The 12,495-nt window shown below is 35.6% G+C and overlaps 1 protein-coding gene across 1 annotated transcript in view; it reads left to right on the top strand.

Moving 5' to 3' along the window:
- OSBPL11 (oxysterol binding protein like 11) overlaps nt 1-12,495 on the top strand; it is a 51,383-nt gene that overhangs the window by 19,372 nt on the left and 19,516 nt on the right. Inside the window, exons 2-7 of the mRNA XM_015819134.1 lie at nt 223-291; nt 2,923-3,098; nt 3,932-4,011; nt 6,631-6,810; nt 9,043-9,244; nt 12,195-12,340. Coding sequence (XP_015674620.1) covers nt 223-291; nt 2,923-3,098; nt 3,932-4,011; nt 6,631-6,810; nt 9,043-9,244; nt 12,195-12,340 — 853 coding nt within the window. The remainder of the gene's footprint in view (nt 1-222; nt 292-2,922; nt 3,099-3,931; nt 4,012-6,630; nt 6,811-9,042; nt 9,245-12,194; nt 12,341-12,495) is intronic.

Raw genomic sequence — 12,495 nt, 5'->3', positions numbered from 1 at the left:
GATTATTTAAAGCATCTCAGTTCTAAATCAATTCTGCAAAGACAAACAAGAAGCAAGAGCTTGCAGGAATTTCTGTTTTAAAAGTCGTTTGACATTTGTGCTGAGTTACGAAGTCTCTTCTATTACTCTACAAAATATGAAATTACGCAACATGTATGTGAGATATTTTAATTGTTGTTATTTGCCTATAGCTGATGAATTTTGTTCTTATATTTGCCACAGTGATCACATGGAAAACATTTCTGGCTATTTAATGAAATATACAAATCTTGTAACAGGCTGGCAGTACCGGTAAGTCTGATTTTCCAAAACATCACTATTTCAGATGGAATAGCTTTATTCATCAGGCAGAAATTGTTGGCAATATTCTGATCGTTTTAGAAAATAATATGTGAATGAAGACTTGCTTTAGCAATAATCTTTTGTTTTAGTGCATGTATTTGATTTCCTGACCTGTAAATTTTTCATTGAACAAGAGGGCTTTGTGTATTTTACCCTTCCAGAGATAACGCAAAGAAAAATACAGCTATGAAATATATCCGAACATGGAGGTTATAGCATAGCTGCTATTATAAGCAACTGAAAGATGATTCTGGATGCAGTAATTGACTTTTGAGTAGTCATAATGTTTACAAGATTTTAAAAGTTGGAGCTCATATTTTGAGATTTCTGAAAATAAGATTACAGTAAAATCCTACCTGCTGCCATGTCTATTCAGAAACAAGATCCATGGTTTTGTTCTGTAGTTTATTTCCTGGTAATATATAGGGAGTGTACGGTAGGAATTTGCATTCTTGGTGTGACACAGTTACAGCTATCTTTTTCTAGTGAATATTTGTGTGAATTTGAAAACAAGATCTGAACTCTTTTTGAGTTTTTTCAAGTTTGCAAAGGCTCTGGGGAAGCTAAGTTTTTGCTCTTGCTTACCATTCTCCTGCCTTTCCTTCTGGAGTAAAAATTGTTAATGATACAACAGCATCCTGGGAATGCTTATACTCTTTGAAATACTCTCTGAAGCCTGGTCTTAAACAGGAAAAAGAAAACATCCATGTTTTGCCTTCAGCCTATTTTTCCCCTCATGCTTTGAGTTCTGTTTGTTGAACATTAGGGGTCCATATTTTACTTGTTCCTGAAATTGGCAATGTAAATTGATTTTTCAATTTGTGAGCTACACTTCGAAATCTCAGGACATGCATAGTCTTGTTGAGATAAGAAGGCTCATTTACAACTGGTTCTGCAGTGATTAAACCATGCCCATATAAAACCATTGCATTTTTAATGTCTAAGAGCTTTTCTAAATGAAGTGGTAACTATCTTGATTTTAGTGGCACTACCAATGTAATAAAATGGAATCTTCTTAAGTAACGGAAACATGTTTCCTTAAAATAGGTTTTGTTTGGAGTAGTGTGCGGCATTGTCAGTCCTCTCATTTGTCCACTGAAGCTAAAAAATATTGTTCCATTTTTATAACAATAACAAGCACAGCAACATTTGCCTAGCCTAAATTGCCCGATAGATCTGCCATGTCGTATGACTCGCTGTTACTAAAATAGGGATTTTTTTTCGATCAGCAATTGCAAGTTAGCTCAAATTAGGGAAACGTTTGGAATGTTACTTCTACTTATTGTTGTCTTCACTGCTTCTTGGTTATATAAAAAACTCAGCTAAGAAATAGGGATATATTGGTAGCCAACCTTATGATCTCTGCAGTTCCAGCTTCTTCTGTTTATATATCAACAGTTTTGCAGTCTAAGGATAAAAATCTCTGAGAATGTGCAAAATCCCATTTAAGAATGGAAAGATGAAATGCCAGGAACATTGCTTTGGGCTGGCTGATAGGTCTGAATAGCACACCATGCCACACTTTTCAGCTTCATGGAATTTTGAAGTCTTTCAGCAGAAGCCTCAGCGATAATATTAAACGCTTCAAAACTGAATCCAGGCCTCTTTTTCCTTACAGACTTTTTTTTTTTTGATATCCCAAGTATTTTCATCCTTTTGAGAGTTGTCTTTTTTGAGAGTTGTCTTACAATGTGGTTGGTTAGTTTTGATGTATTGCCTTATCATTTGCTTCCCCGTTGTTCCAGGGGCTTTATGCAAACATGGCAGAAAACAGAAAGCTCACCTGCTCAACCCCAAAGGCTGAGTCCACATTTTTCCATCCTCCAGTGGAAGATGAAGAATGGCAGAAGGCAGCTTTTTCTCATTTGGTCCCTTCCCCTGTACAGTTCCCAATGCCACGTTTCCCCCTATTCTGGCAAAAATATCATTGGGCACAAATGGCTGAGAGGCAGAAATGGTTAACAAGTAAATGACCTTTGTCTATAAAATATATTCCATACTTCCACTCTCTCTTGTAAAAAAAAAAAAAAAATTCAGAGCGAGTTAGGTTCCTCCAGGAAGGAATTAAGTCAGGCTGCATATGATTTCTGTTTAGATCAGTATTTTTTGAATTTGCCAGCTTTAAGATGTGTGGATTTCAATGCCCAGAATTCCCCATTTCTCATGCTGTCTGGGAAATTCTGGGAGTTAAAGTTCACCCATCTTAAAATTGACAAGTTTAAAAAAAACACACTGGTTTAGATAATTTTTGTAATGGGCAAACAGCAAGCAGCCTTCCTCTGAATTGTGCTGTAATGTCACTAAACAGCTGGACAACATGGGTACAGCACACTCCTTTCAGCTCAAAGTCTTCCAAAAGAACTGCACCTTTTCCCTATTCAGCTTCCAGCTCACATCAAAGTGTTCAGGATTTTTCAAAGACTCTCTGTGCAGATAGTCACTAGTAGGAGAGTACTGCAGCCTCCTGGATTGAGATCTATATGTGGACATATTACCTGAAAAGGGCTCAAATTTGGAAGTTAGCTGCATGTTTGAAAAAGTGGGGAGATTTTTGAATTTGCTTTTCCCTCACCCTTACAGGTATTTTGTCTTAAACAATGAAGCTGGTCTCCTAGAGTATTTTGTGAATGAACAGTCCAGAAACCAGAAACCTAGAGGTACCTTGCAGCTGGCTGGAGCTGTGATATCCCCTAGTGATGAAGATTCTCATACCTTTACAGTGAATGCTGCCAGCGGAGAACAGTATAAACTGAGAGGTACAGGGTTGTTGTTTTTTTTAATAGTTCCATTGTTGCTTGTTCACTAGGATGCAACCCTGTTTCTTTGGTTTGTGGTCTATATTGGCCTTTGCCTTCATTCTGTCTGAATTCAGGCAGGGTATTTGTTGGTATAAAGAAAGAGAGAGAAGCAGTCATGTTATAGAAAATAAAATAATAAAAGGTATTTATTTCATTGAGTTAATTCATAATAGAGCAAGAGAGATTTCTGAGAAACTCAAGACTGCAGGACTTTATAGATTTTATTTTCAAAACAACACAGTGGTTGCTTCGAAGTAATTTGAAGATATCTGCACTCAGACTAGCTTGCATAAAATTAGTATAAAGTTTAGTATTCAAATTGCTTTTGTTAGGTGCATTACTTTCTGTTCTGTCATGTGAAAATGAATGCAATGTAAAAGACAGTATGCTTTTTTGTTACTAGCTCTCATAGTTGTTAGTTTATGTGTTTTGGCAAATACCTTGTTGTATCTTCTGTTGTAGCCATTGAAGTTGAGTCTGTCATTAAATATTTCCAGTTTAGTATGCCTTGAGCAGAATTTCACTTTTAAATGTTGCTGCTAGCAAAAAGTAGATTTATTCAGTGAATTTCATCACCTTTTCCCCCCTTTGGCAGTCTCCAGAATAATCTGTTTGCTGTTTAGGAGTTTTCACATTCTTTTGCAAAAAGGTTTTTAGGAGAGGTGGAAATAGCCACTCATTCTGCTATCATGATGGTGGGGAACTTCATTTGTCCATTCGCAGGAATGGACAAATATAACTGGAATTGAAACTGTATTGTGAAAATTCTACTCCTTTTGCTTTTTATTCAGCTACAGATGCCAAAGAAAGACAGCATTGGGTCAGCAGGCTTCAGATATGCACACAACACCACACTGAAGCAATTGGAAAGGTACTGTCTGTAACAAACACTGTAAGTCATGCAGCAATAAGAGTGTATAATGTCTACAAATCATGTGGATCAATAGACCAAAGAGGTCCTACTTATGTTTACCAAAGGAAAAAAAAACCCCGATAGAGAACAACAACAAAGTCAAGATCAATTGGATTTAATTTAATTTGAAAAACTGTTCTACAGATTAAGGGTCAAACTTCCTGTAGCTGACTTGTAGGTTCCTTTTTCCTTCAATGTGCAGCTAAAGTTTTATCCAAAAAAATGATACGATTTAACAAAACCATTCAAAGCAGAAGATTCCTGTTATTTTTGACAAACAGAATCTCATTAAAAAAAATCCTAGCTGTGCACATAGTTACTTTTATCTTTATAGGACTGAAAAGAATCCAAGAAGTCTCAGGAAATCATAGTCCTCAGATTTAAAACACGCAATAAATATTGAACTATTATTTGAAGTTTAGATGAAACATTGATGAAAGTCATGTTTTGAAAGATGTTCTGTGTTGTTTACAGCTTGTCCAAAGAGAGGAACAAAGCAGCTATATACACCCTTAGAAGATCTTTTTATAAATTGGGTTATTATTGTGATCAATTTATATGAGCCTCTGTAATTTTCTAATTGTTTTAACTTATTTGATGTACAATGTCTCTTGGAGCAGTTGGGAAGTCTTGGATCTGTTTTCACTTAGTAAAATTAAAATTACTTAGTAAAATTAAAAGCTGCAATTATCAGGGAGTAAAGCTTATTGAATGCAGTGTGACTTGTTTCAGAATGAACATGGGTGAAAATGGGTTGTGAATGTGTTTGCTCTTGCAGAAATGAAAAGGTGGATAATATTTATCTGACTATCTGATAGTATTCACTATCATGGTTAATGCTTAGTGTAATTGTTGTCAGTCAGCAGCTGGCATGTGTGCAAGTGATTATGGCTGGCGTAGCCTAGTAAATCTCAAATGGAGTTTTGTAACATATTGAGGAAGTTCTATTAAGTGATTCACCAAGTAAAATGAATTCACTGTATATTGCAGTTCCTAAATGTGTTGCTGCCGCATGACTGATAAACCAGTTTTCTAGGTTGCAAAATTGAGCTTATCATGTCCTCTTTCAGTTGCTCATAAACAGTGGAATCTGGCTTTAAACTTTAAGCATTATCATTAGCCAGCCATCTGGAAAAGAATTCATGGTGTTATATTTTTGCTAAAATAAAATTAATAAGGCAGATTCAGTCTATGGAAGCTTCCCCCGTTCCACACGTTTGTTTTTATATTCATTTTTGTACTGCTATAATGTGAAAAAAAGACAAAATGCAAATTAAAAACAAAAGTATGAAAAAGAAACAGCAATACAAGAGCAATAACATAAAATATTTGCTATTAATAAAAGCCAATCCATTTTAAGCAGATAATTAAATCTTGTTCATAGGATCATACTGATTGGTCTTTTTATTTTGTTAATTCAAAGCTGAGAGTGAATGTATTACTTCAGTCCTATATTTAAAGTCTAGAGGTTATTTCTTTGCAGTCATCCAAATTTCTCTTTTTAGCTACACTGGTAAGCTTGATATGTCCCAAATTCTTCATAAATTTATAAATTCCATGTTTTGATATATAGTTCAACATTGCGTTATAATTTTTAGACTTTACTTGTCTTCCCCAAATAATATTAACAATAATAAAAACAGTGTATTAACTGTAGAGTTAATATGTATCCAATATCTTCAAATTTATTTTTTTCAGGATAAAAAGATTTGCAATTGTAATATATGCTGAGATGCTCATTAAACAAAAATATTTTGATGAATTAATCTAATCTTAACATAAATTCATTTTACATTCTTTTAAACATTTAAAGTTTTAAAGTTTATTTGTCTTAATAGGATATTCTAATTCTGATTTTAAAATTCTTGCAAATTAACTACAAGTTTAAATTCATCTAAGATATTTTCCAACAACTAAGTAATCTGGGAATTTCAAAAATAGCTAAAACATCTGTTCCAAACAGAAATTTAAAAAAATGTTTTTACACAGGATCAGGTTAAATAAATAATAATAATATGCTGCACTAGAGGGTTAATAATTTTTTGGGGATGAGTATTAAAACAAAACAATAGCCACTTTTACATTCAGTTATCTCAGACTATCAGTTTTTCCACATAAAGAGGAATGGAACTTTTAACTTATGCTTAAGAATTTTCCAAGTATATCTTGCAACCTTTAGTGCTGAAAAACAATTGAATTTCTGCAAAAAGAACAGTGAAGCATCTCTTGCCCTCTGCTTCATTGTAGAGCTTTTCTAGGATTAATCACATTTTACTATATGAAAAGTGGAACACAAACACTTAACGACCAAACTGTAATACTGTATATTGTCTTCCATGCAGTGCTGGGTCTGGGGGGGCGTAACTGTGATGGATGCCAGCCCTAGCCCCCAAAGAATATTTAATACATGCTCCTAGCCTGGTTGTATTAATAATTGTATTAGAATATATTATCAATAATTTAGAAGCAGTCTAATAAGGGAATAGTTATGTACTTCTTAAAATGGGCAAGTTAGAAGGATGGACATTTAAACAATTAGTGTTCAAGGATTTCCTAATACATATGTTTGTTCACCAGAACAATCCTCCTCTGAAATCTCGCAGCTTCTCTCTCGCATCTCAAGGAAGTGGCTCTCCCGGTATGCAGAGAAGACCCAGCCAAAACGCAGCTTCCTTTTTCAGTGTTGGCCATCACAAGTTGCCAGCTGGGAAGAGAATTCCCATTCTGCAGCCAGATCATTTAATCGATGTACGAGAGGTTTGTATAGATCTTTGTTTTTCTTCATTTCTCAGGAAGAATGGTTTGCCTTTAGAAGATGAATAGCCCCCTGTGCCTTCTTAAAAACCACAATTATTTTTGTGGAAAAACACTGGGACCCTACCAGTTTTGAGAATGTATTGAGGCTTACACTTCTTTATATAAATGATATCTTAAGAAAAGACACATTCTCATATTTCTAATTCACACTGGAATACCACAAGATGCACAGATACAACATATGTCCTCTTTAAGTTGAATGTTTCTGTTTGCATACAGTGGTTGCATGTTCAAAAAAGTACACAACGACATTCCTTTGCTAGTACTATTAATAATAAATTAAATGTATATGCATCCCAGCTTCCAGCAACTTGGTTGGATGTTGAAATATATCAAGGAATATTTAATATTTTAAATATATCAAGGAATATTTTGCCTACTGTTTGCTTAGGCTTATTTAGAAGCTACTTTCTTGCAATGTTTTTCTAAAACGATACTATTGGTAAAACATCTGAATTAGTGACTTGGCAAAAATCCGTAGCACAGGCTTGAATGACCTAACTATTTTGTGTATCTTGTACATCAGCTTACATTAGTTAGACGTTGCTTTGCCTCATATCTTGAGTAACTACTGTAATTGACTAGGGCACTTTGTAAAAGAGTGTTTCTAATGTTTACTTGTTGCATTAAAACAAATCTTGACTTGTGAGAACAAAGGATTGCTATATATAAAACATGACATGCATTTAATTTTGAACAGTGCTATATGCAAACCAAAAACTAAAGTTGTGAGAATTCTTCAACCCTGCATTCAGTTTTTCTTTTTCATTATAGATGTTAGTTAACAATGGGTGAAAGTCGGGTTCAGTGTAGTCATTATATTTCTTGATTTCTTAGGCATAGCTAGGAGGCAAAGAATGCCCAGTTGACCTGATCTACTCCCTTTTCTTTTTCTCTTCTTTGGCCTACTGACTTTCCTCATTATCCTTCTATATATCTCATCCTCCAATCTCTTTCAGCCTGAACTATGTATGCCTTTACCTCTCCACATTGCTAAATGCTACCATTACTTAATGCACTAAAGTTTGGCAGTAGAATTAGAAGCAGAATCCAAATATTGATGGAAAGCTGACCGGGATTAATATATTTGATTCAGCATAGATGGAAAATGAATTTCTTTGGCATTGTAAAAGACTTTAAGTAGGAGAGAAAAAGAGCATATAAACTGGGTGTAAGAGAACACGAAATTTCTATTTGGACTTTTCTGCAATCAAATACTTTAAGATCTAGCGAAAATTAAAAGTCTAAATATTGGAGGTTACCAAATGCAGAACATTATTCCTTTACCTTTTCTTAGAGCTCTGCAATGAAGGCAAACTTTAAGAATCATGTTTAAGACCTCTCAGAAAGTTGAAGACAAATTAATGAGAATATGCATATATGGTGCCTGGATATAGTGGGAAAACTTGGCATTAGCATTTCTAATCGATTGTGTTGGATTCCTGCTTCTTTTATTCCTTTGGAGTTGATTCCAACTCTTGGTTTCTCAGATGCAACAGATAATCTATTCATACATATATAACATTGAAGTAATATGTAAAGTACTTGTGCTGGATTTTGACCATGAATCAAAATTCTAGATGCCTTCTTTAAAATTGTTATTTTTTCCACTTAGATGAATTTATCCCTTTTTCAGGGAAAAAAAAACAAATCCCCTATCACATTTTTATAAAATTCCTTCCTTTGAAATAGGGAGTAGATTTAAAAGCAGAATATAAGACAATTATAATTAATTTATATACATATCCAGTATAAAATCTGAGAATTTGTTAGAACTTCGAAATCTTAGGTAAGAATCAAAGCGCAAGAAAATATATTATACTGAGAAGCAGAGGGTTTGGGTGGCTGATCACCGAGGAAATTGAATGGTTTTGGATTTAAAAAAATCTTTAACTGATTCTTATCTTTACTACTATTTCTTATTCATAAGTGTGAAGATTAGCAAATAAGTTGTCAATTACTGTAATGACAACTGTTTCTTTGCTAGAGAGTAAATTACAGATTTTTACATCCATTGTAAGGAACAGTCGCATTTGACTAAACTACAAGGAATGCTATTTTCACAAAATACCATTTTGACCAAGGAAATGTTTTAAGTTTTAAAAAAAAAAAGTTTTCCTGAAGTTTCATGTTAACAACATTGTAAAATCTTTGTGCCTTGATTAACTGCAGAAGATGTCTCAAGCTGAAGGACAGCAGAGAGATTTGGTAAGAAGTATTGAATGCCTTCCTGCCTCCGGTCATCTTTCCTCCTTAGACCAAGACCTACTGATGCTCAAGGCAACCTCGATGGCAACAATGAATTGTTTAAATGATTGTTTTCACATTCTCCAGCTGCAGCATGCATCACAACAAAAGGGATCCTTATCTACTGGTGAGTTATTATCCTTGCTCTGTTTGAATAAAAAGATAAAAAATCTGAAGTTGTCCATTTTATTTTGTTTTTCTGGAAACCTATAAGGCCCAGGTGTCAAACCTGATTGCGTCACGTGATGTATTGCGAGGGTTTTGCCTTTGCGGAGCTGGGTGAGCGGGCCTGCGTGTGACACATCCGACTCACGGGCCGCCAGTTCGACACCCCTGCACTAAGGAATCTCTGGTGTATTCCTCTTCAGAAAGTGGATTCATTATGGGAATTTACTCTCAGTGTCATTTGGACTTGTATTTGGAGAGAAATTCAAATCCAAATCCTTTATTGTCAAAGTACAACATGTGTACAATGAGATTGGCTGAACCTCCCTTCGTGAACCCCCCCCATCACAACTCACAGTGACAACAAACACACAATCTTATTGCACCATGTGAACTTATTGCACAACGTGCCGGCCCCACAAGTCTATCATACATGGAGTTATTTTCCATTCAGGAGTCTGACAGCCCATGGGTAGAAATTGTTTCAGACAGTATTTATAGAGAGCAGTACTGATAATATAAAAAGTACATGCCTTAAATTAATTGTTTAAGCCAGCGGTTCTCAACCTATGGGTCGCGACCCCATTCGGGGTGGATCGACCATTTCACGGGGGTCCAAGCAAGGCTGTCCGCCATTTTTTGGCCATTTTTCCCCCCTTTTCCGGCGGGTGCCTTACCTCCCTTGGGCTGGGCCAGCTGGTGGTCGGCCTGCTCCGTCTCTGCTGCTTGTCAGCTACGCCTCAGCCGGCGCAGGGGGCGGAACCACGCATGCGCGGCGCTCCCGGGCAGGGAAAGTCCTCGACTTATGACCGGTTGGGTAGTCCTCGACTTACGACCAGTTTAGTCCTCGACTTACGACCGGTTTAGTCCTCGACTTACAACCGGTCGGGGGTCGCGGCATTAAAAAGGTTGAGAACCACTGGTTTAAGCAGTCATTTGCTAAAACTGTAATAGCTGTAATCTTTTTATCTCTATTTTGTAATTTGTTTCTGACTTTATGGTTGACGTTTTGCATACACTGCCTATTCCTAAAGTCAGATCACATTAAATCATGTCAGATGACACTAGAATCACCATATATGCAGACATACTTTAAATGAATGGGGAAAAATTGCTGAAGCAGAATTTATTTAGCAGACCCATTAAAGACATTGATTGCAAAAAGCACTCTTCATAGCAGGCATATTTTCAACTGCTAAAATTTTTGTTTCCTCAAGTAAAGCCTGACAAACAATGATGAGACATGCTTTAGTAGCTCACTAGGATTTGATAACTTAGAACTTATCCACTCTCTCTGTTGACAATTTGTTTTCTAAGAGGCTTATGTAAAAGATGCGGAGCCAATGACTCATTACTCAGTTATACAGTTTTGTTCAGAATCCTGTAGTGTATTTGATCCATGAATTGATTGTCTGATTCCAAAGTTGACTTCCAGAGGATAAAATCCTGAATTCTGCATCTTTGAGTGGAAAGGCTGTGTTAAGAGATAGTATGGAACAAGTGATGCATTGTTTCAAAACTGCAACCTATATTTAAAAGACCACCCACCTATGTAAGACAAATGTTTTAAAAATGTGTCCTTCAAGAACTCGATCTTCAACAGAATGGGGTAGTATAAAGCTTTGCCTGTATAGTCTTGTACTTATTGGGACTAGAATATCAAAGCATGAGTAGCTTATTTATAAATGATTTTGCTGTTTCCTCTAAGTGGGTAACGGTAGACATACATATGTTACCTGCCTGGCATTAAGTCATATAATTAAATCCATTGTGCAAACCAGCCATTCAATTAATAATAGTTAAACCAACTATGACTTAATGCAATCTGTAAACCAGATCATAATTAGCCTGGGATGGTCTTAGGATCCCAGTTCTCTGAAGATGTTCCTTTTTCAAGAATATATTTATTTAATCTATATAACTGAATGCCAGTTGAATTTGTGTCTGTTTTCTATGTTTTAGAAGTTTTTAATATGCCTATGTAAAAGCAAAAGAATTAAAACAATGCCCACCATATAGAAATGTGATTATTATGCAAAATGGAAAGCATAGGGATTTAAATGCAAAATAGGATGTAAACACTCCTCCAATATTTAGGACTCCTGAGAGACTTCACTGCCGCTGGCTTGAAGTTTAATTACTGTATATAAAATATGTTCAGTCTATCCAGATAAATACACTGTAAAGTGCATTTTTCCAAGTTCCTTTTTTAGTGACTAAGTTGATAAATCCAGGACTATAAGCTGAAGATGCAACAGGCTGTGAGGCTGAACCCAGATGTTCCTCTATTCAATTTTATGCATATGCTTCTTTTTAACAGGAGTTTATTAGTTTCTGCAAACACTAGCGTTTGAGAACAGAATGGAACATTTTCATTATTGATAAGGAAATGTATCCATTCAGGAAGACTAACTGGGGGTGGAGAGGTAATTGGAGATACCAGCATCATTAAATAGCTTTTATTTTCAAGCAATTGTAATTTATATAATAGAGCAGACTATTGTGACATTCTTTTTGACCTAAACTTCCATTGTTTAATTTTAGTTATATTTCCTTCTGCCTGTTTTAATGGCATGCCTACACTGTTGATTCAGCAACCTGTCTTGACGATATTATATAACAATCTAGTCTTACTGGGTTCTTTATCCAGTGTCCGATTACATCTTTCATAACCTCCTTCTAGTCAGGAACATGTTCTGTGTCATCATCAGTCATAGGCCTCCCTCTAATGAGAAGAGAACGAGAAGGTGGTGCTGTTTTGTATCCACCTTGTTGCTGCAGAGCAAGTTTTAGTTGCCTTTAGTGTTTTGGAAGGGAGGGCGTGACACTGTTGAATGGCAGAAGCAATTTTAGGAAAAGCTTCAATTCCTCAAATATGAGCAAATTTCAGCATAAGGTCTCTTTTGCTTCAGCAACAACAATCAGCTGGTTGGAACCAAAGATTTCTTTGCCAAATCACTTCAAAAATGGAGCTGATCAGAATTTCCCTGCAGATCAAACGAAGCCAGCATCAGTCAGACAGGAACAGTCCAGTTCTGAATCTGGTCAACTAACTATGGTAAGAGGTAAAACTCTTAGTTCTGGATTGTGGTTTTGTTTTTCCTGTTTTTATTTTAAAGAAAAGGACCACTCTTGGAAGAATCAACTATAGTTAGAGTTATCAAGAAAAGAATAGACTCTATCTGACTAAAGTTTAAACTTAGAATAAGTATT

Source organism: Protobothrops mucrosquamatus, unplaced genomic scaffold (genome assembly GCF_001527695.2).
Source record: "Protobothrops mucrosquamatus isolate PMUCROS unplaced genomic scaffold, P.Mucros_1.0 scaffold863, whole genome shotgun sequence".
In the NCBI taxonomy this organism is placed as follows: Eukaryota; Metazoa; Chordata; class Lepidosauria; order Squamata; family Viperidae; genus Protobothrops; species Protobothrops mucrosquamatus.
The sequence above is the reverse complement of the archived record's forward strand: the minus strand, read 5'-3'. Positions and strand labels throughout refer to the sequence as shown.